The following is a 24442-nucleotide window of genomic DNA, read 5'->3' as shown; positions in this document are numbered from 1 at the left end:
GGATCGAATCCCACATCGGGCTTCCGGTGCATGGAGCCTGCTTCTCCCTCTGCCTATGTCTCTGCCTCTCTCTCTTTCTCTCTCTGTGACTATCATAAATAAATAAAAATTAAAAAATAAAATAAAATAAAATCTTCATAAGACCCTCACAGCTATAGTGTTGCTTCCCAATGAATTAACTGGCTAAAAGAACACAGAAAGTTCCAAGGGATACATATTTCATCTTTGAGCCTTAAAAAGAGGACATAAAAAATAAGTCTCAAGGAAAAGCAGAAACAAGAGAACTATGAAACAGCTGTTCCAGGAAAAAGAACAAGCCTCAGTTTACAAAAGCAAGACAGGTTAAAGTGGTTCCACAGACCTCTTCTTTTTTCAACAGCTTTCTTTCAGAAATTTCTACCCTTCTAACCTTCAACCTGACCTGAACATTACTTGCTCAAAGTGAATTCACCAGTAAAAATGATCTAGCTGCTTGCAAATACAAGTACTGTAAGCCCAGAAACTAAAAAGCCGAGGCAGGGACACCTGAGTGGCTCAGCGGTTGAGCATCTGCCTTGGGCTCAGGGCGGGATCCCAGGGTCCGGGATCAAGTCCTGCATCAGGCTCCTTGCAGGGAGCCTGCTTCTCCCTTTCTTTGCCTAGGTCGGTCTCTCTCTCTCTCTCTCTGTCTCTCATTAATAAATAAATTAAATATTTTAAAAATAAAAAATAAAATGCTGAGGCAATGACTCCTCTGAGACAGAAGCCCTCGGTGCCTTGAAGAGATTCCCATGAACGTGATACAGCTTTGTTTTCCACCCACAGGACAGTTCCTGAAATAAGGAAGGAGTAATACCAGTAGAGCAGAGCTTAGAAGGCTATTTCTCGCATCAAGATGGAGTACAAAAGACACAAAGGTATTCTTCATGATGTCAGGTCTCATTAAGTTAATTAGCCAGAGGCAAAAAAGCCAGTGTAAATAGGGTGTCCTGTCTTAGGGCCTGATATTCAAGTTCTACTCTTCTTGCTAAGGTCCTTAGTGTCTGAAAACCCACAGTATTTAATCCCAAAGATCTTGGAAGAGGTTCTAAGAGAAAAACCTAAAATCCCAGGGGAGGGGGCTGCATTCTGAAGCCCCGTCACAAAACCCAGGAGAGAGGCAAGAAATAAGAAGAGGTTTGGGAAATACTGCATAGGAAGAAAGTTAAGCAAAGGGAAGACATTCCGGACAGAAAAGAAAAATTCAGGAAATTAACAGCATCTGTATAGTTAAAAGAAGTTCTTCAAATTCACTGAAGCTATGCAACCAGGAGGTAGTAACAGCAAAACCAGAGTGGGCTTTAATCCTAGCCTTATTAATTCTGTGACCTTGGGCAAGTTACAGAACCTCTAATTCTCATTCTTCTAATCTGTAAAACATGGATAGCAATGGTACTTAGCTCACAGGAACATTTACAGAATTAAATAAGAATAAAGGGCACTTAGGTATTTAATCTTCAGTACAAAAAAAAAAAATCTTCAGTACACTGCATTTGATACATTTTTTAAAAAAAGATCAATCAACATGGGCTATTATTAATATCTATAATAAACTATAACAAAAGTACTTGTATAATTTCTAGTTTACCAGATATAAGAATCCCATGTAGCCTCCAAGATCCAAGTAAGGGGAAAACAAAGATGTCATAAACAGGTATCCTTCTATTACAGAATTAAAGTTTTAGAAACATGGCATCATTATCAAACTCACCTCAGACCCCACGGATCTCTTGATTCCTGATGCTGTTAAAATAAACAAAACATGATCAGAAGTGTGCATATGTACACTAGCACCCACAATTTCTATCAAGCACACTGAAACAATTGGAGTTTGAGTCCAACTAAATCTGACAGTGAGCTCCTCCTGCCTCTTGCTCTGTGATAACTAAATCCTTCTGGATAGGGATTTTAAATATCCTTTCCTCTTCTTCCTCCATACTCACAGTACCCTTATGCATATTCCATTCTTGTTCTAGTCCCTATTCTTACTGAAGTTTCCACATTTTTTTTCTGAGAAATCTATCTGTTCTCAATACATTTAACCATCAAAGTCAAGAGGGTCTCATTTGATACCATGGCTGAAAGAGAAAGGGCATAGGTGATACCTCGGACTCATTGGGAGAGTCTAGAGCTTGATTAATAATTTTTCCTGTACAGCCTAAAAGGGTAAGAACTCTTAGAGCATACCTATGGTGCTTTATTCTTCTATTAATTATTTCAGAAGAAAGGTATAGAGTTGATCTATGGGGACAAGACAGCTAAGGATGAGAAAATGCAATGTTGAAATAATGAAGATTCTGCATCCCTACCTCATCTTGGTTTCTGTTGTAAACTCAACAGGAATTTGTTGGTGTTTACTTATTTACTAAAGTGAGTTTTACTTACCAAATATATTTAATCAGTGGAAATGTGTAAGATAAGTGTGTGGTTCAATCTCATAAGCATTATGACTTTTATCCATTTAAATTTAGGAAAGATTTTGAGAATATGTTTACAAAATGACTAAAGAATCTATCAGTAGAAAATCTACTCTGAAAGGTTAAATTAATTCTCAAGGGTTTGCCATCCCCATAACCTTCATCCATGATCACACTGGAGACATATGACCACTCAGAGAGACAGACCATCCATCCCCCTTCATACTGGAAAATACTGACCTTTATCTTCAAAGACTACTGATACATACATCCCTTCAATCTAATTTTAACAAATTCAAAGGGAATAAAGATTAGCCATATTAAAGAAAATTTAAAAAAGGGAGTCCAGGATGGATCTTCAACAATATGTTAATATCCAAGTAGAAAGATCCCAGTTCCAGTGTACGTCTAAGGATTGGTGGTGAGGCAGCAACAGCAACACATGGGATTAAGGGTAATAAGGTGAAGCTCTAACTATGATTAAGACAAAGAGACTTTCAGAATATAAATGGGCTCAGAGGGAAAGTTGTGATAATAGCCCTTAGTTGTACAGCGGCCACAGATCAAATATTTGTTACCAATAAGCAGAGCAGCAAAGTTTCCTTGCCCATAGTGAGTCAAGGTGGCAAAAAATGGGGAACAGATGGTTTTCATTCCTCTTCCCAAGACAGGAGGCAATGGAAATGTCACCTAGCGGTTAGAAGGATATACTTACTGCACAAAATGACCCAGAAAATTGGAAAACCAGAAAAGCCCAATAATCTACACCCTTTATAGATGCTTCATCTTCAATCAGATCACCTTCAGCTGGGTAAAAAACTACATAAATTAGTACTGGAACCCCAAGCCAAGAAGCCAGAACAACCCAGATTTATTATTAAAACAGCTATTGACTTACTGTAAAATTTAAGGTATCCATCAACAACAAAAAAGCCTAACCTTTTATATCTTACAATCTTTTAGTCAAGAGTCAACATGCTGAGCTATTTAAAAATCAGAAGACCGGGGGCACCTGGGTGGTTCAGTCGGTTAAGTGCCTGCCTTCAGTTAAGTGCCTGCCTTCGACTCAGGGACCTAGGATCCCAGGATCCTAGGTTCAAGCCCTGTGAAGGACTCCCCACTTAACGGGGAGCCTGCTTCTCCCTCTCTTCCCCATTTGTGCTCTGTCTCTTGCTATCTTTGTTGCTATCTCTCTCTCTCTCAAATACATAAATAAAAATCAGAAGACCTGGGTTCAAAACTCTGTTAGACCAGGCATATTGTTCTCTATGCTTAAATAAAAATGAAGCTACAGTAAAAGGCTTATGTAGGGGCACCTGGATGGCTCAGTCAGTTGAGCATCTGACTCATAATCTTAGCTCAGGTCTTGAGGGTTGTCAGTTCAAGCCCCACATGGGCTCATATAAGGAACCGACATCATTAAAAAAAAACAAAACAAAAAACCTCTTATGTAAAGATTAGATAAGGTACATCAAATGGACCATAACATGCTATACAAATATGTTCTTTCTATGTGATTTCTAAAGTAAGAGCAGGAACACCTGGATGGCTCAGTGGCTGAACGTCTTCCTTCAGCTCAGGGCATGATGCCGGGGTCCGGGGAGTGAGTATTGAATCAGGGTCCCTGTAGGGAGCCTGCTTCTCCCTCTCCCTGTGTCTCTGACTCTCTGTGTATCTCTCATGAATAAATAAAATCTTAAAAAAAAAAAAAGAGCAAAGTTGGGCTCACAGCAAGGTTTTAATATTCAATTATCCAGACCTTCATGGAATTTTAGTTACCATCTCAAATTATTTGGCTCTTCCCAAACCCCTCAGCCGCTGCCCCATCCCCCCCTACACCCTCCTGCAAGTGTACACATGCAAGTACAGAATCTGTGATTCTCAATGAGAAAATCAGTATTTTTTTTTTTTAAGATTTTATTTATTTATTCATGACAGACACAGAGAGAGGCAGAGACATAGGCAGAGGGAGAAGCAGGCTCCTCGCAGAGAGCCCAGTGTGGGGCTCCATCCTGGGACTCCGGGATCACGCCCTGAGTTAAAGGCAGCCGCTCAACCGCTGGGCCGCTGAGCCACCCAGGCGTCCAAGTATGCTTTCAGTTGAATAGACAAATACTGATTCTGGACTCTTTGGTCAGTGTCTGGCCTATCCCTTCCTTTTTTACCCCAGAGGAAAAGGTTTGGAAGGGATCTGGCAGAACCAAGAAGAGCCAACATCCAGTCCTAGTCTAACAACAGTCTTACCTAGAAAATAACCTCCTCTGTATGTAAGTAGTCACTAGACAAAGTTAAACAATGGAGGGGGAAAAAGGTAATGATTTCAAGGCATAAAGTTAAGCACAGAGCTTTCTTACTCTGAAAAGTTCTACTTTACTAACCTTTCCTAGTTTTATCCAACAAACATGTAGCTCTAGTGCTGCTACACTCTTACAATGTACCCAGAACTAGGGTAGGAGGACTTCACTTGGAATTTTGGTGCCAACTGCTTAGCTATCAGGAAATGCAAAACTGGGCTTAATCCCAAGGACACAATGGCTGAAGCAGTTAAAATGATAATGGAATTTAAATAATAATAAGGGGCACTTGGGTGGCTCAGTCTGTTAAGCCTCAGACTCTAGAGGTCAGCTCTGATCATGATCTCAAGCCCTGCATGGGCTCCCCGCTAAGCATTCCAGAGTCTGTCTGGGATTCTCCCTCCCTCTCCCCACCTCTGCTCATGTGAACTAATGCTCCATCTCTAAATAAATAAAATCTTTAAAAATATATAATGACAATGATAATCAGACCAAGCAACACAGGAGGAAAACAAAGACCTGTCTCATTCCTCTCTTCCTCGCCTGAAGTGTTGCCCCTGGGGCACAAATCAGAGCTCTAACCTACCAAAGAAGAAGGGAAGGGAAGAGAAAAATACCTAGAGTTTACCAATGTTGCTGTAACACTTAGGTTGGTCCAGAAACCCAATGAAGAACAGAGTAACATTTTAAGGAACCAGATACTAAGGTTTGACCACTTGGTCCAAGCCTGCCAATGAGAAACTGTTACTGGAGGAATCCCAGAGACTGCAGAGTCAACAGCATTGTACCTGTTCGTTCACCTTATTATCAAGATTTCTCTTGTATAAGTACAGAAGGAGCAGAAGAAGGAGCAGAGGGCAGAAAAGAAGTGGGGAGAAAAAAAAAGAGAAAAGTGGACAACTCAATATGGCAACACTGTGCGTGGTAATACCAGCCAGCCAATGTTTAAGGGAAATGAGATTCATCTCTATGAAAAAGATCAGAATACTGTGGGGGCACCTGGGTGGCTTGGTGCCTTGGGCTCAGGTCATGATCCCCAGCTCTCTGCTCTCTGCTCAGTGGAGAGGTTTCTACCTGTCTGTCCCTCCCCGACCCAGCTCCTTCCCTGCGCCTCAAATAATCTTAAAAAAAAAAAAAAAAAAGACCAGAATATCGTTTCGCAGAAAGTTTGTTTTCTAGCATCTTTGTGAAAAATATTGTCTGATAAGGATATATTATCTTATAATCCATATCCATGATCCATATATATCATTCTCTTTCTGGGTGGGGAACCGGAATATAGGGCAGAGTTCGTTACAACTTACTAAGGGAAAAACTTCTCCTAAGATATCGGGAACCTGCCTCTCCCATTTAAGCCAAAACTCCGAAGATTATTATTAAAATGTCTACATGATCAGTCCATACCATGAAATGTAGCATGTGCTACAAAAGAGGAGAGCATATTACCCAAGGCAGAAGTGGGTGTGGAGGGGGATCCCTGGGTGACTCTGCAGTTTAGCGTCTGCCTTCAGCCCAGGGCATAATCCTGGAGTCCCGGGATTGAGTCCCATGTCAGGCTCCCTGCATGGAGCCTGCTTCTCCCTCTGTGTCTCTGCCTCTCTCTCTCATGAATAAATGGAAGGAAAAAAAAAAGTGGGTGTGGAGGCTGACAGTTTGGCTTCTCATCAATGGCTCAATTTTAACACCTCTCAACTATTTATTGATCATCTGTTACATGTCAGAAACCAAGCATAGGCACTATGGACAGAGTTTTATGTTCCTGACCTGGAGGAGCTCACAAATTTTTGTTTTCAACATCACTTGGGCATCTCCACATTCTCCTACCTCTCCTTAATACTGGCTACAAGACTAAACTGAACGGATACCTTTTTAAAAAGGGTTTTTCTCTCCATGACAAAATTTTTATTTGTAGAGCACTTTCAAACCTTAGAAATGTAGCTCATTTGACTCTTGATTACTATAGGGTATGGGAACCATTTAAATTAAGTACTTAAGAGACACATCCATCAAATATAATGTATAAAACTTGTTTAGATACTGATCAGAAAAACTGTAAACTAGGGGCACCTGGGTGACTCAGTGGTTGAGTGTCTGCCTTTAGCTCAGGTGTTGATCCCGGGGTCCTGGGATTGAGTCCCTCATCAGTTTCCTGTGGGGAGCCTGCTCCTCCCTCTGCCTGTGTCTCTGCCTCTGTGTGTCTCTCATGAATAAATACAATTAAAATATTTTTTAAAAGATACTTTAAAAGAAAAATAGTAAACTAGTTTAAAAGATTTCTGAGACAGGAGCCTTAAGAGGAGAAATTAAATAACCACTATTAATTTTGTACATGTGACAACACTACTGTGATTATATCACAAGTCCCTCCCTCCCTTCCCCCCCAATACAGTCCTTATCTGTAGAAGTATCATTCTTTTTAAAAGATTTTATTTATTTATTCATGAAAGACACAGAGAAAGGCAGAGACACAGGAGGAGGGAGAAGCAGGGTCCACGAAGGGAGCCCGATGTGGGACTCAATCCCAGAACTCCGGGATCACCACCTGAGCTGAACACAGATGCTTAACTGCTGAGCCACCCAGGCATCCCTAGAGGTATCATTCTGAAGTATTTATGCTGAAATCAGATGAAGATTAGGTTTGCTCTGAAATATTCCAGGGGGTGGAAGTGGGAAATGGAGATGAACAGTTACAACAAGCTTGGCAAAATGTTGCTGAAGCTAGATGACAGGCACATGGAGGTTCTTTAAACTGTTCTTTCTACTTTGTGTAAGTCTGAAAATTTTTATAATTAAAGGTTTAGTTAAAAAATACCACAAAAGAAAAGAAAACATGTCTGGATAATCAAGCTTCTTCATCTGAGTGGGCTTCTTTCTGAGAGGTTTTCTCTGGTAAAACCATCAAGATGAAGTTCTAACAGTGACACTGTGTTTATACTGCATGAAGCGGAGACTCCTCACTAACAGGTCTTGGACCAAGAAACATTCTAAATAACTAGCTAGGGCAGCCTGGGTGGCTAAGCGGTTTGGGGCCGCCTTCGGCTCGGGTCGTGATCCTGGAGTCCCGGGATGGAGCCTGCTTCTCCCTCTGCCTGTGTCTCTGCCTCTCTCTCTCTCTGTGTCTCTCATGAATAAATAAACTCCTTAAAAAAAAAAAAAAAAAAGCAACTAGCTAATGCTGCAGTACTGAAAGCAAGAATATGAAACCATTACGGACAGACTACTTCAGAAAAAAATAATGGTTCAAGTAACTTATTTTTGAGTGGGTCAACTGATGAGATAGAACCAACCATGTCAATTTTGAAACCTAGTTCCTCCGCAGAAAGAAAACGTAAAAGACCTACAGAAGCAAAAGTAGCAGCTGCAGCAGCGGGAGAAGCAGCAGCAACAACAAACCAAACCCTAGAGAAGCAAGGGTATACTCACTGTGGTAATTTGTCTTTAAAGATTTATTTGAAAAAGAGAGCGCATGAGCAGAGGGGAATGGGCAGAGAGGGACAAGAAGACTCTGCTAAGTGGGAAGCCCAATGCAGGGCTCAATCCCAGGACCCCGAGATCATGACCTGAGCTGAAATCAAGAGTCAGACACTGGACTGAGCCACCCATGAAAGCTGATTTTTATTTTATTTTTTAAAGATTTTATTTATTTATTCATGAGACACACACACACACACACACACACACACACACACACACACACAGGCAGAGACACAAGCAGAGGGAGAAGCAGGCTCCACGCAAGGAGCCCAACGTGGGACTCGATCCTGGGTCTCCAGGATCACGCCCTGGGCCGAAGGCAGGCGCCAAACCGCTGAGCCACCCAGGGATCCCCTGAAAGCTGATTTTTATTTTATTTTATTTTATTTTATTTTTTTTTTATTTATTTATGATAGTCACAGAGAGAGAGAGAGAGAGAGGCAGAGACATAGGCAGAGGGAGAAGCAGGCTCCATGCACCGGGAGCCCGATGTGGGATTCGATCCCGGGTCTCCAGGATCGCGCCCTGGGCCAAAGGCAGGCGCCAAACCGCTGCGCCACCCAGGGATCCCTGAAAGCTGATTTTTAAACAAAAGTTGAACACCTCAGCTCCTTCAGTCATAAACGAAGCTACTTGCCCATTGTCAAGCTAACAAATCAGTAACCATTTACATTATGAAAAAAGTCATTCCAAAAGGGTCTTTGAGATTTTTAGTGCAATCCTCTTTTGATAAGCAAAAACACAAACATAAAGGATGTACTCAAAATCACAAAGATGACAGAGCCAGAATGGGAATTCACATTCCTAATCCCCAATTCAACTTTCTTCTAAACCATCTTTTTCAATTCCCTGGCCACCTGGAGTCTTTTTTTTTTTTTTTATGATAGTCACAGAGAGAGACAGAGAGAGAGGCAGAGACATAGGCAGATGGAGAAGCAGGCTCCATGCACCGGGAGCCCGACGTGGGATTCGATCCCAGGTCTCCAGGATCGCACCCTGGGCCAAAGGCAGGTGCTAAACCGCTGTGCCACCCAGGGATCCCCCACCTGGAGTCTTGATTGACAAAGAAAGTACCAGGGTAACTAGAAGGCTCTAAAAAACTAACTAAATCTCAGAATTGCTAATAGACAATATGAATGTATATTTTCTTCCCCTGAGGTACCCCATTCCCTTGAGACAAGGAAATCTATTTTCATTTTCATTGACAGAGGATTAAGAGTAGTAGTCCCTCCTCTTTCAGTTCCTCTCAATCTTTTTTTTTTTTTTTTTTTTAAGATTTATTTACTTATTTTAGAGAGAGTATGAGCAAGCATGGAGGGAAGGAGCCAGAGGGAAAGAATTCAAGCAGACTCCGAGCTGAGCAGGGAAACCAACACAGCACTCTATGTGACTCAATCTCATGACCCTAAGATCACGCTCTGAGCCAAATGCTTAACCAACTGCACCACCCATGCACACCCCCATCAGTGTTAACAATTATGACAACTCTGTTTCTCTGGCAATAGTCATCAATGTTACTGGCAAAAATAGTAGGAAAACACCTTTCACTTCTTTTAGTGAGGTTATCCTTGTTCTGAACCAAATAATGCCTGTATTCTAGAGCAACAGCAAACTACTTTCAAGTCTGATTCTTGAAAGAACAGTTTCATAGTTTTACAGATGTTAAGATCCTCACTAGTAGTAGAAAGTACTTTTTCTTTGTAATAAAAAATCAACTTTAACAGAAAAAAAAAAGAGCCCCATTCATATCAGATTAGGCTTGGTTTTTTTTTTTTTTTTTTTTTTTTTGGTGTGAAATCATAACTGGCTCTGATTGAAAGCATAAGGCTTTTATGATTATTGAATTTGCAAGGACAAAAAGTGAGCATCTGACAAACTTTTTGTTTGTTTTAGGGATCATGAAATTGACTGTAGAACCAGTTGCCAATCCTTGGCCTGTTAATTTCTAAGATGCTTGCTGAAAGAATGAAAGAATTACTAACTCAGGGGAATCCCTGGATGGCTCAGCAGTTTAGTGCCTGCCTTCGGACCAGGGCGTGATCCTGGAGTCCCGGGATCGAGTCCCACATCGGGCTCCCTCCACGGAACCTGCTTCTCCCTCTGCCTCTCTCTCTGTGTCTTTCATGAATAAATAAATAAAATCTTAAAAAAAAAAAAGAAATTACTAACTCAACATATTAGGCACAGAAGAGATCAGAATTTTTATTAGAGAGCCAAAGTCAGAAGGGAGAGTTGTCTTCTTTCCTTCACCAAGGAGTCCTGGTTCAGTCAGCGCCCATTCAATAAGAATTCAATAAGAATTAGTTAATCTGGTTTAAAATCAAATTAGTTCACACACAGACTATCAGATTAGTCAGGGGAGCAATAATAGCATAGGAGGCAGATATGGGGATTCTAAAATTAGAACACCTAAGGTTTGAGTACTACATACACCACTTACTAACTAGGCAACTCTGGACAAGTTAGTTAAAACTCTCTAGGCCTTGGTTACCCCATCTATAAAATGGGAGAAATAAAATGTTCCTCATGGGGTTAAGAGAATTAAATAGATCATGTATAGCACTTAACATATAATAAATGCTCTACAAATCCTAGCAATTATCATCATTGTGAATTATGAAACCTATCTATAGAATGAGAAAGGTCAGGGGGAAATGAGATATGCAATAGAAAGGGAAAAGAAGAGAGGAGACTCATTGAAACAAAAGAAAATAAAGTTAGAGGAAGAATTTGAGGGAGACAAAAGGTAATTAATTAATTCATATTACACTGTAGAACTGTGAGAAAAGAAACTTCTGTATTACAACAGCATCTTTTTGGGGGAGGGGAGAGAGAAATGGGAACTAACATCAAATTGCAAGATATCCACAGCCTTTTCAGAAAAAGGCCATGTACTACCACTACAAAAAGTCTGCAATTGTTATGGGGAAGAGGAGTTGGCTGCTAGTTACTGCAAAGAGCTCATGCTTCTTCAGCACAGATACACATCAGATCTACCTCTCTTACGGTTGACCCCACAGCACAGAAAGTTGAAACCTAAATGAGGAAAAACAGAAAGTTATCACTTACTTCTAGGGTTCTACTTGTTTACAGCAGAATAAGTATATTAAAAAAGAAAAACTCTGAAATTTAAAATTATAAACAGGACCTAACCTGATCCCCAGCACCATACTGTGAAATAAAAGATGATTTTTTGCAGTTCTAGGTAAACATCCAAAAAATGAGAAGAAGTTCTAGCAGAAAAATTCCAAGAGTGGTCACAAAATTTGTAACCCCAAATCATCTCTGGAGTGATTTCATATTGGCAAAAAATTTTCAGGTACAAAGCTCCTTTGCATACAGGCATATACCCTTTCAAAAAATCATGGGTATACATCTTATTTGAGGGTCTTCCACTCTTGGAGGGTAATTTGTCAGTATCTAGCAAAAAGTGTTAAAAATATACATGTACAATTCGACCCAGAAGTGGGAATCTATTCTAAATAAATAATCAGGGATCCCTGGGTGGCGCAGCGGTTTGGTGCCTGCCTTTGGCCCAGGGCGCGATCCTGGAGACCCGGGATCGAATCCCACATCGGGCTCCCGGTGCATGGAGCCTGCTTCTCCCTCTGCCTGTGTCTCTGCCTCTCTCTCTCTCTCTCTCTGTGACTATCATAAATAAATAAAAATTTAAAAAAAAATTAAAAAAAAAAAAAAAATAAAGATTTAAAAAAAAAAAAAAATAAATAAATAAATAAATAATCAAGTGGACAAAGCTATGTATACAAAGATATTTATTGCAGCATTGTATATAAAAACTATTATGGGATACTATAATTGGAAAAAATATAATGAACAAAAGGAGATTGGTGACATAAATTCTAGCCATAAAATGGAATACATAATCCATTATTTTTATGCACACTTATGGATAGGATATGGAAAAAGGTAAAAAAATACATAGTACAATATTTGTATAAAATACTTATCTAAAATTCATTCTTAGTTATACACTTTGAAAAGATCCCAAAGATTATATATCAAAATGTTTAGGTATAACTAACTTGGATGGTGGAATTTGGTGGATATTTTAACTTTAAAGATCTATTTTTCCTTATCTATGCAAATTTTATAAATTTTATATAAAAAATTACATAGATAATTTAACAATTAAGTAAAAGAGATACAGGGATGATTTTATTTTTGTGCTCTTTGCTTATACTCCCATTTTCCAGTAAACCACTACTCAACAGCCCCACGTATACAGACCAACATCACTCCCACCCATTAACTCAAGCTCATTACAATCATATTATACTGTTGCAGAAACAGACTAGAAGACAAATGTAAAAAGAAAATGTCCAGAATGCTGCTGACAGTCTCAAGCTACAAATAAGCGTGACTCCTCTACACTCTTTATCACATATTACTTTGAGATGCTTGTATAACTTGAAACAAACCTTCATCAGCACATATAAGAGGTTCATCTTTTTTTTTTTTAAAGAGTGTTTTTTTTTTTTTTTTTTTAAGATTTATTTATTTATTCATTCAGAGAGCACGAGGAGAGAGGCAGAGACACAGGCAGAGGGAGAAGTAGGCTCCCCGCAGGAAGCCCGATGCGGGACTCGATCCCGGGTCTCCAGGATCACACCCCGGGCTGCAGGCGGCGCTAAACCGCTGCGCCACCAGGGCTGCCCTAAGAGGTTCATCTTTCATGTCCTCCAGAATATCAATATTCTCCTATAAAATGGGGATACCTAATTTCAGCATATCTCCTGGATAACAAGCCCTGAAAAATATAAAAGATCTGCTAAATTATGAAAATAAGTTGGGAAATCTTTAATGTTACTAAAATAATTTCAAAGCAGCTGGACCAGTCAAGTGCCAAAATGGAAACAACCCAATTGATTTTTGCTAAAACACAATGATGAATCATCACACCATGTCACAGAGTATTTTTCTGAGTAACTCTGTACTAGTCTTAAGGAAGTCAACTCCATTTTGGTCTTTGGTCCCACCCTAAATTGTGTTTCTGAAAGGAAAAAAAAAAAGGTACTGGAGAGGTCAGTTTCTAGTCCGTTGGCAAAATACCACAGTGACTCTCCATACATTTGCTTACTACTATTGAACTACAGGAGGCTAAGATTCACTATTGAGGGGAAGGTGAAAATATAGGGAAAGGGAAAAATCATCAACATAATTCTGAAACGTGTAAAAAAGGGAAAATTTCAGAGGAGGAGATGAGTTGGCTTTAAAAGAGCAGATAACTGAAATAAAGAGATTTCCAAACTGTAAAAACCTCTGAAATAAGAGCTGTTCCCCGCACCGCCCCCCCCGCCCCCCGAGTGTGGAACAAAACGGAGATGGCAATATGGGACGCCTGGGTGGCTCAGTGGTTGAGCATCAGCCTTTGGCTCAGGTATTGAGTCCCACATCCGGCTCCCTGCATGGAGCCTGCTTCTCCCTTTGCCTATGTCTCTGCTTCTCTCTGTCTCTCATGAATAAATAAAATCTTTTTTAAAAAATAGATGGCAATACCAGAGTCTCTCCCTGCACTTTCAGAGCAAAAGCATTTCCGTCGGAGTTGAAATGACATCATCCACCAGATGAGAAACTAAGAGGCAGTGTGTGACTGACTTCAATGTTTGAAGTACACGTATAATTTGGGGATGCTAGAGGCTGGCCGGATGTGCATTCCAAAGACAACTGGAGTTCTGCCTGGGCAAGTCACTGAAAAGCAATTCCAGAAACCCAGCTCAATCCTACCACATAAACATATCAATAATACCTACACATAGCACAAAGTGATATAAGCAGACTTTTGAGAAGCAAAATGCTAACTCTTAGGGGTTATCTTGGTTGATCAGACTGAGAGCCAGGAGTTTTAAAAGGAAAAAAAAAACAAACATCAAAAACAAAAACTCGGACAACACAAACACAGTCAGCCCAGTATCTACTGCAATCTCTCTGGCCCTTGTTACCCTGAAATACTGAAAGCAATTTTAACTATATCCCTGCATATGATCTTCAAACGAAAATACTCAGAACTGTCTGAAAATATCAGCCCACCTCCTGAGAAGTACTGCTGAGTACTCAAAAACTGTTTAGAAACAAAAAAGTACCATTATTAAACCCTCAATAAAGACTAAACCAAGCCAATTAAGAAAACCAAGCCACAGAGAAAAACTAAATTTTGTTTCCTAACAAGTGTCAAGTTTTCCTAAGGATCTCCTAGGAAAAAAGAAAGGCCAAGATGCTCCTAGAAACAAAAGCTCCAAAGCAGTTTCATCTACCAGTCCTGGGGCCACCTCAGATAAAGGCCAACTAAATAGCAAGGAATAAGCCAGAAGTTTACTAAGACTCAACTTTTTAATTTTTTTTTTAAATACTAAGACTCATCTTGATAACATATGGCTGCAATGCGTCACCTCTGCCATTAGTAACAAGCTCTCAACTTCAGTAACCAAATTTGGAAAATGAAATTAATTAAAATATCTGATTGATTTTAATGATTATTAAAATATCATTTCCCCCTACTGATAAACTTTTGCTTCTGCTTCTACAAAGCAAATTTCATGGTTGTCAGGCCTCAAATACGTATCTCTTGACACTAAAATCTTGGTTGAAAATATAGGGCAGGGTGTCTTTAAAAGACCTGAGTCCTCTGGATAAGCCACCCATGGCCAAGAAGTATTTGAGATTTCTTGGCAGATTGCCACCTCTTATTTCCAAACCTGGCTCTTCTAGCCTGAAAAAGCAATGACTATTGCTGGATTGGAATGTGCATGTTTCAGCAGAGAAAGTCTAACTTTAATGATATCATAATGAACATTAATTGCTCCAACAATGCACTTCAAGGCAATTATAAGGAAAATCAGAGATGTTCATTTTTTGTCATCCCTTTTACACAGGTTCTTGTCAATGAAAATTTGAAGTTTATCAAATTTAACTTAACTACACCGTCCACACTAAAGCTACTCTGCTCAAGCTAATTATGTATCCCCCCCAAAAAAATAAAATAAAATAAAAAATAAAAAAAAAACCCTTCCCATTCTCTTCCTACAACTTCCTTGCTTACCATCCCTACCCCACTCCCCATTAACATTACTGATCCTTTGATATAGTGCTTATTCTGGGTTACTTCCATATTGCTCAGTTAAGTATACAAGGCAAATAAGATATACTGAAGTCCCTGCAAGGAACCTGCCCTCCTTAACTCTTTTTGCCAAAGTCTTCCTCTGACTCAACAGAAAGGAACCTTTTCTGGAATCAGATATTTACCAATTAATACATACTGTCTACAGGGGGGCCTGGCTGGCTCTGTCGGTAGAGCATGTGACTCTTGATCTTGGGGTTGTAAGTTCATGCCCCATGTTGGGTACAGAGTACTTATAAATAAAAGCTTTAAAAAAATACATATTGTCTACAGCCATTACAAACAGACTGGAATTTCACCGGAGAAGAAAGAAAAATTACTGGGAGACAAAGTCTAAAAAAAATGGAGGAACTGAGAAAATAAGTTCACTTCAAATAGTAAACAGTAGAAAGGATGGAAGCTTATAGGAGATACGAACAAAACCAATCAACACATATTTAGAAACTAAACAATGCTCTCTTTTAATAGGAAAGGGTGGAGGAGTGAAGTGCAATAGGGGAAATGGGCTAGGAAGGGGGTTTCCTCCAGGAAATACGATCAACCCAAACACTCTCTCTTTGAGACCAAATGGTGGTGGGCTGGGGTTTGGAACACAGATTCCCTCTACCAGGCTATCAGAAAGTAGCATACTTCCTGAAATATACTTTTTTTTTTTTAAAGATTTTATTTATTTATTCATGATAGACACACAGAGAGAGAGAGAGAGAGAGGCAGAGACACAGGCAGAGGGAGAAGCAGGCTCCATGCCGGGACTCCAGGATTGCACCCTGGGCCAAAGGCAGGCGCTAAACTGCTGAGCCACCCAGGGATCCCCCTGAAATATACTTTAATTCACGATAGAGTAATACATCCAGAAATAGAACTAACAATGCTCTTGCTTTATGTCAAGTCAGAACAACCCAAAATTCTAGGAAAGAAAATATCCAGCTTAAAGGATAAAATAACCACCTTCCTTATCTCCAGTTCTTTGGCCTGGTGTTCTCTCTTTTGTTCACTTCACAAGCTATCTTTCCACTGTATTACTGAAGAAAAACAGGCCAATAAATATGTAATAACTGGTTGGCTCAGTCAGTTAAGTGTTTGTCTTCAGCTCAGGTCACGATCCAGAGCCTCACATTAGGCTCCTTGCTCAGCAGGGAGCCTGCTTCTCCCTCTCTGTCTGCCGCTTCCCTTGCTTGTGCTCGCTGTCAAATAAATAAATAAAATCTTAAAATATGGAATAACTGCTAGCTGCCACCTATTTGAGCAGTTATGAATCAGAAGACTTTTTTTTTTTTTTTAAGATTTTATCTATTCATTCATGAGAGAGACAGAGGCAGAGACATAGGGAGAGGGAGAAGCAGACTTCCTCCGGGGAGCCCAATGCAGACTAGATCCAGGGATCACAATCTGAGCCAAAGGCAAGATACTCACCACTGAGCCACCCAGGTGCTCCTGAATCAGAAGACTTTTATATCAATCCAGAACAGCACTCAGAAACTAGCAAGCAAAATATACTATTTTGATACCCAAAGCTAACTTATCAGTACATTACCAATAACTATCAGATACTGAATACCTAATAAGTCTATATAATCATACTTGACCAGGCTTGGGCAGCCATGACAGAAATAAATAGTTAATTAGGGGTGCCTGGGTGGCTCAGTCAGTTGAGCATCCAGCTCTTGGTTTAGGCTCAGGTCATGGTCTTGGGTCCTGGAATCCAGCCTGGCCTTTGGCTCCATAATCAGCACAGAGTCCACTAGAGATTCTTTTCTTCTCCCTCTGGCCCTCCCCATGCTTGTGTACACACCACACTCTCTCACACACTCTCTCAAATAAATCTTTTTCAAAAATTAAAAAAAAAAAAAAGGTTAACCAAAAACAATGACATTTTGATGTCAGTTTTTTGGCAGAATCTACCAAGGGAACAAAAGAAAAAAAGAAGTGTCAAAACCTCCATGTAGAAAACAAACAGAAACATCTATCCCTAACATATAAAATGTCAACCAAAATGGTACTGGTGATATTCTGACTACATGATGTTCTGTCTTATCTTTACATTTCCAAATTTCAGTTCCTCACTCCATTAAAGTGCCTCAAATTATATTATTTTCACTAGTATGAAAGAATTGAAGGGAAAAGGATTGACCTACCAATGTTGTACACTGGATATAAAGTACACAGACAGAAAAACCTCAACAAAATCCCTACCATTTGGGGATGCCCGGGTGGCTCAGCGGTTGAGCGTCTGCCTTCCACTCAGGCGTGATCCTGGAGATCCAGTGTCAAGCCCTGCATCAGGCTCCCTGCTTGGAGCCTGCCTATGTCTCTGCCTCTCTGTGTGTGTCTCTCATGAATAAATAAATAAAATCTTTAAAAAAATCCCTACGATTTGGAGTTATCAGATTGGAGCATAATTTACTGGTGAAGCTCTTCCAGAAAGAACAAAGCCACCAGAATCAGGGACTTATGAGGCTGGCCCTACAATAAAGTTCCCAAGGAAAAAAATGCTTCAGCCCTGTGACCTCTGAGGTTTTCCTCAATAGTTAAGTAAAATAAAGTTGGAAAAAGAGCTGTGAAGTTTTTTCCAAGTCATTTGTGCTTATGATACAATGATACAGTGAAGGGTGACAATTTCAAAAATGTTCTGGTTTGAAGGAAAAAGGAACTACAAGTTCATGATCTTCTAATGTTTCAAGTGCTTTTTCCTTGGGGGAGTCACACATGATTTTATCACACCAGCTCTTATTTCAGAGGAGTATACACTTCAGCATTCTAACTCCTTCAAACTTCAAATCAAGGCTCCAAAACAGAAACTCTTTATTCCCTTCACAGTAGTAAAAAAAGAAAAAAAGGGGGGGGGGGGGCGGGGGGAGGGACACTTAGTAGCTTATTTCAAGCTTTTTTTTTCTAAGATTTTATTTTTAAATAATCTCTGCACAGCAATGTGGGGCTCAAACTTACAACCCCAAGGATCAAGAGCTGCATACTCTACCAACTGAGCCAGCCAGGTGTCCCTGAGTTTCAAGCTCTTGATGAACTAGTCAAATTACAAATAGCGAAATAGACTCTCTGTGACAGATCATCATACTGTGAACAGCACTTCTTCAGGGCTAATTTTATTTTTTAAGTGGTGCCACTGTCCAAATAATGAGGATGAGGGAGAAAGCAAAAGAAGGAATAAATTTCCTTTACACACCAAACAGCTGAGACTAGATGGCAAACAGCATCATCTTTTATTAACAAAGTATAAGCACAAACACATGATGATGGTGTCTGCAAGCTGATATTCATTTATAACTGCCTCCCCCAAATCCAAACATGGTAATTACTCCAATGGGAAAAGATGTCAAACATCTCTCAGAGTGCATGGTTTGATCTACCCTCTGTATTTCACTTTCAGCAGCATAAAAGACCAGCTCTGCCTTAATGGTAAAATAATCTAGACAGAAACAACTGTCCTAAATAATCTGTTCTTCCTGGGCAGCCCCGGTGGCTCAGCGGTTTGGCGCCGCCTTCAGCCCAGGGCCTGATCCTGGAGACCCTGGATCGAGTCCCGTGTCCAGCTCCCTGCATGGAGCCTGCTTCTCCCTCGGCCTGTGTCCCCACCCCGCCCCCGCCTCTCATGAATAAACAAATAAAATCTTAAGAAATAATAATAATAATCTGTCCTTCCTAATTTGAATGCCAAAAGATTTTGAGCCACCAAAGATTATGAGTAGCTTATCTAAAACATCAATTTGTCCCTGAATCCTGACATTCTTATTTTCAATCTATTTTCAACATTGCCAAAGAATCTTGCTTTTAAGATTTCAAAGTTTCGGGATCCCTGGGTGGCGCAGCGGTTTGGCGCCTGCCTTTGGCCCAGGGCGCGATCCTGGAGACCCGGGATCGAATCCCACATTGGGCTCCCAGTGCATGGAGCCTGCTTCTCCCTCTGCCTCTGTCTCTGCCTCTCTCTCTCTCTCTGTGACTATCATAAATAAAAAAATAAAAAATAAAAAAAAATAAAGATTTCAAAGTTTCACCAAAATTTAAGTGAATTCAGCTAAACATCTAAGAACAATAAACTGGTTTTAGAATGGTTACAAACACACACACAATTCCTTACCTTAAATTTCTACAAGGCCAGCCTTCTTCCCTTTAACAATTTAGGAAAGCATAAACTATCACTCATTCCTGTCAATGTCCTAATTCGCTTGGTACCATCCGGATACAGCAAAACTCACCTCCAATCACAAATAAAACCCATTAAATAAAAATAAACCATTTTTAATAGCCCTCTTCTCCCCATCAGAATCAAATATTCTATCCTTTTCAATTATATCATTAAAATGAAATATTTTACTCAAATTTACTAAGCCCAAACCTAGGTGAAAATGCAGATACACACACACAAAAAAAAGTCAATACTGTGTATGTGGACACAAAGAAATCCCCTCAGTTTTTGGGGGAATATTTATTAATCCAATTGCTTCAATATTTGTCAAGGAAGCAAAGAGGGGAGGTGTAAGAAAAGTAAAAATAGGAATCTAAAACTATTTTTAGACATTTTTATACCTTCACTTCTCATATGAACATAGTAGAGTCAAGGAGCTGTAAAGCTCACTGAAACCTAACTTTATTTTCTGGTGAAAACACAACAAGAAAAAAACATTTATATGATCTGAATTACTAATTGCTAGCCCTCAGATCTGGCAGTAAATTTAAAAACATAAAAATATCACACAGTGACATCTGAAAAAGAGGACTATCTGAAGCAGGGGTTGAGATGGAAAATGAAGATGTATCAATAAGTGACAAAGAAATAGTTCCTTTACTCCGAAATCTGTCCACATGACCAGTACGTACTTCCATGAGAAAGAGGCTGAATCAAATTTTGAGATATAAACACATGGCTTTTAAGGTTAACCTGGTTTCTAATAGAAAAAACACATAATTTAATAGTTAAGTTTAAGGACTACACACAAACATTGTTCTCTCTGCATTGGGGGAAGGAAGAAAAGATTTTAAATTAAGGAACTACTCTATTAAAAGCTTGTCATTTTACTTCATCCAGCACACCTAGAATGCAGCATAAGTTACTCTGGTCCTCTAATGCTTTTACAGGAAAGACAAAAATTACCTCTCAAGAAACTAAAAATAGATGCACATAAATAAAACTGCACCTTATGAAGAAGGTATTTGCCACCATGTAGTCGCACTCATGCCAGCTAGAATACAAAAGGTGGAACCTTCTATTTAGCCAATTCAAAAAGGCAAGGATGAAATCCCAGGCCTAAGGAAATGTCAACATCTCAAGTACAGGATCCAACATCTGGCAGCCTCTCTTGTTGACAGTTTAGAGGCAACAGCCACCATGAACACCAGACATTTCTGATGGAAGCTCTAGAACAGTTTCTGACTCAATCTCCACCCCCTTCCCCACACTTAGACACATTTGCCCTCCTACACACAATCTGTTGCTTTTCTTGTGGGCTCCCCAGCCTTCCCTCAATCTCCAATAGTTTTTAACTACTTTGAGCTATGTTCCCTGACTCCAAGTGCCAATTTCCTGATACAGTCTAAGCATTCTTCCAGTCCATTTCCTATTACGCAATATTCCCCCACAGCACGCAGAACCACCTCCCCCAACCACTCCATCTTTCCCAGCATAACCTCTCTCAACCTCTACTGCATCGTTCTGCCTTCTTCCACTTGTTTTTAGGATCCTTGAACTCTAATTTTCCACCTTCCTTCAAAATACCCCATTCTTTCCCAAAGTTGGGGAATCTAGAAATGGGAATGATCGAAGTAGGGTGTGTGATAGAATACGTATGTATGTCCAAGCGCGTGGGGGACTAAGTGAGAAGATATGAAGCATGAGGGGGAGTCTCTAAAGAAAAAGAGGTCCCGAATAACTCCCACCCCCAATAAAATCCACAATTCCCAACTCCACAGCAATCGAAAGAAAGCGTCATATAAATCTTGAACATGTTTTAACCCCATGTTTTAACCTCTTCCACATGTTTATCTAACTAACCCCATAATCAACTTGGATTCCACCCGCCTATCACACTAATTCCTCTACTGAATGAAGCGTCCATTTACTTTAGTTTTCTCTACACCTTTCGGTTTCCTTTCTGTTTCCCCCCTACTCCCACCTTCAATCTCCATCCCTTCCTAACCCTATTTCTTCAAGTCCTTAATTCGGTCTCCTCAGAGACTACTATTTTTGACAGCCTCCCTTTCGTTTCCTCAGACTCTCCTTGCCCGCTCAGACAGCCCTGCTATCTGTCGTCCTTACCGGCAACTTCTCGGACATCCCTAGTTACAGGTGCCCTCCCAAGTCTCGCTCTCGTTCCCATCGCACAGCCGTCACCAGACCCCTGCCCACGCCTCGCCCTGATTACCTGAAGCCGAAGCACAGGAAGGGACCCCGGGATCAAAGGATGAAACCCCAGCCGCCGACGGCCCAGAGGAGGCCGACGCCATCTTGGCAGCCCCCTCCCCCTGAGCGGCCTCGTTCCCTCTCAACAGGGCTCTTCCTCTTCTCTGAATCGAATTTTCTCTACGTCTCTTCACAGAACCCCGCGGTCTGCGGGCCGCCTCCCTGCCCCCTCCGGGGCCTCTCTCAGACACGTCGGTCGGGACAGTGAAACAGCTCAGGGCCGCACCATTTGGCTGGTATAGGGGAGAACTCCCGTCTCGCACCCTCTCCGTAACTTCGACCACTCTCCGCGGGAGCTGCTTTCCCTTTACTTGGGAGTAGGCTCAAGCAGCTGCCAAGACCCCGCGTCTGAACCTAGCCACACCTAAAGGAATAAGGGGGCGTGAAAAGTCCCAGCGGAACGAACACCCGCACCCCTCCTCCCTAGCCAGAGCCTGTTTATCGCCCAATCCCACCGCTCCACTCCGGGTGGCCAGGAAAATCCGAGAACTGAGCATGCGCGTAACCTTTCCGCGTTGTAGCCTACTCAACCGGAAGAGAGGCCCCGGCAGCCAATCGGAGGGCTATAATTGATCACATGACAAGGGCTCCCCACGCCCTTAACGAATCCGCGGGTCGAAGACGGGCCCTTCCGGACTGTAGACCATCCCTACGGTGGCTCGGTGGGTCCATTAATATTCGGCTCCAGGAAAGGGCCGCGTTGAGTTGCTGGAGTTCGGGGTAAATAAGTCAGCCCAACCGGTCTCAATTTTAGAGCTCAGGTAAGAACTCCCGACAGAAGCGCTGTTGTCAAGCCAGAGAGGTTAAGCACTCGAATATCACAAAACATCACATGCGACTGTTTTTCCGGCTTTACTGTTTTGTTTACTGGTTAGCTTAATGTGCGCGGCCGTCTTGCCTTCCAATGAACGGCATTCAAAACAGATCTACACTTTGCCTCAAGCGCAATGATGAGCACAGTTATGGAATGCAATAAATATCTAATAAATGAATGAATGAAGACCTGTCAGAAAAAGCCACGGAAAGCAATCAGACTACATCAGTCTGATTCCCGCTATCCAAGCAAGCTATTAGCCCCCTACCTCTGTACATCTGTGCCCCAAAGGGCATGGAAACACTATAAGTTCTTCATTCTAGTCTAGTGTGCGGACTGACACTGCTCAGTTTTAACAAAGTACCCTGCAGGGCAGCCCCGGTGGTCAGCGGTTTAGCGCCGCCTTCGGCCCAGGGCCTGATTCTGGAGACCCGGGGTCGAGTCCCGCGTCGGGCTCCCTGCATGGAGCCTGCTTCTCCCTCTGCCTGTGTCTCTGCCTCTGTGTGTGTGTGTCTCTCATGAATAAATAAACAAAATCTTATAAAATCTTAAAAAACAACAACAACAACAACAAAGTACCCTGGAGATTGTGAACCCAGGTGGGGATCTGAAGACCTGTCTTGCCCTGATCAGACTGTAAGCAAAGACTGTTTCATTCTTGTATCTCCAGCTCCTCCCATCTGTGACTCTGCACACGGTAGAGACTCAATAATTATTTGTGCAATTAATAAATTAAGAGAAATGGCGGGAGAGGGAGGTGTCTTGCTCTTGTAGCCCCTAAGATGGCCTGGTTATTCTCTCTATCCAGGTATCTTCCAGGTCCTAGAAAGAGAATCTAGGACCCAAAGTCCAGACTATCCCTGCGTATTTACCTCTGCCTTCTATCCCTCTCATCAAGATAAAAATAATTGTTTCCTTGCTGCCACCTGCTGGATTATTCATATTCCTTTGAGTGCTGAAGGTAGACAAACTTCACGATTGGGTTGCCGTTTCATTACATAGCAATGGGATTGTGTGACACTGAAGTATTTTATAATTGCATATATATACACCCTTCCACCCGACTAAACAATACAGGTACTAAAGAAGTGGTGGGGATCCCTGGGTGGCTCAGTGGTTTGGCGCCTGCCTTTGGCCCAGGGCATGATCCTGGAGACCCGGGATCGAGTCCCACATCAGGCTCCCTGCATGGAGCCTGCTTCTCCCTCTGCATGTGTCTCTGCCTCTCTCTCTCTCTCTCTGTATCTCTCATGAATAAATAAATAAAATCTTAAAAAAAAAAAAAAGAAGTGGTGGCACTCTGTCTAGCACAGGATTTCGCTCCTAGGTCTTCAATAAATATTTGTTGAATAAGTTATCCTTGTTTTTATAAAAAGCATGCAGCAGCTACCATTTCCTGAGTTATTTTAGAAAGATATAAAGCTGTTTCTGATTTAAAAATCGGAAATAAGAATGAGGGATCCCTGGGTGGTGCAGCGGTTTGGCGCCTGCCTTTGGCCGGGGGCGCGATCCTGGAGACCCAGGATCGAGTCCCACGTCGGGCTCCCTGCGTGGAGCTTGCTTCTCCCTCTGCCTGTGTCTCTGCCTCTCTGTCTCTCTGTGTGACTATCATGAATAAATAAATGAAATCTTTAAAAAAAAAAAAAGGAAGAATGAATGAATAAATAAATAAATACAGGAAATAGACCAATAAAGCCCTGACTCATCAAGGCAATAGGTTAAACAGGTCTTCTCCCTGGGATTTGATTAGTGAATTTGATTTCAGCCCTCCTGAAAAGAAGAGATCTCCGGTTTGTAGCTTCTTAAGGATCTTCGTTTCTCCTTAGGTACCAGAGAATGGCTACTTATTACTCCTACTACTTTGTATTAAGTCTGTTT

General features: G+C 41.1%; 1 protein-coding gene across 1 annotated transcript in view; it reads right to left on the bottom strand.

Annotated features, from left to right (window-relative positions):
* The window catches only part of PIP5K1A (phosphatidylinositol-4-phosphate 5-kinase type 1 alpha), a 38991-nt gene extending 17080 nt beyond the window's left edge, over window positions 1-21911 (bottom strand). Inside the window, exons 1-2 of the mRNA NM_001136563.1 lie at window positions 21713-21911; window positions 1730-1761 (exon numbers count right to left, since the gene is read on the bottom strand). Of these exons, the coding sequence (NP_001130035.1) occupies window positions 1730-1761; window positions 21713-21794 (114 nt within the window). The 5' untranslated portion in view covers window positions 21795-21911. The remainder of the gene's footprint in view (window positions 1-1729; window positions 1762-21712) is intronic.
* Window positions 21912-24442: the final 2531 nt, after the last annotated feature.

The sequence above is a fragment of the Canis lupus genome, chromosome 17 (genome assembly GCF_011100685.1).
Source record: "Canis lupus familiaris isolate Mischka breed German Shepherd chromosome 17, alternate assembly UU_Cfam_GSD_1.0, whole genome shotgun sequence".
NCBI classification, from domain to species: Eukaryota; Metazoa; Chordata; class Mammalia; order Carnivora; family Canidae; genus Canis; species Canis lupus.
The sequence above is the reverse complement of the archived record's forward strand: the minus strand, read 5'-3'. Positions and strand labels throughout refer to the sequence as shown.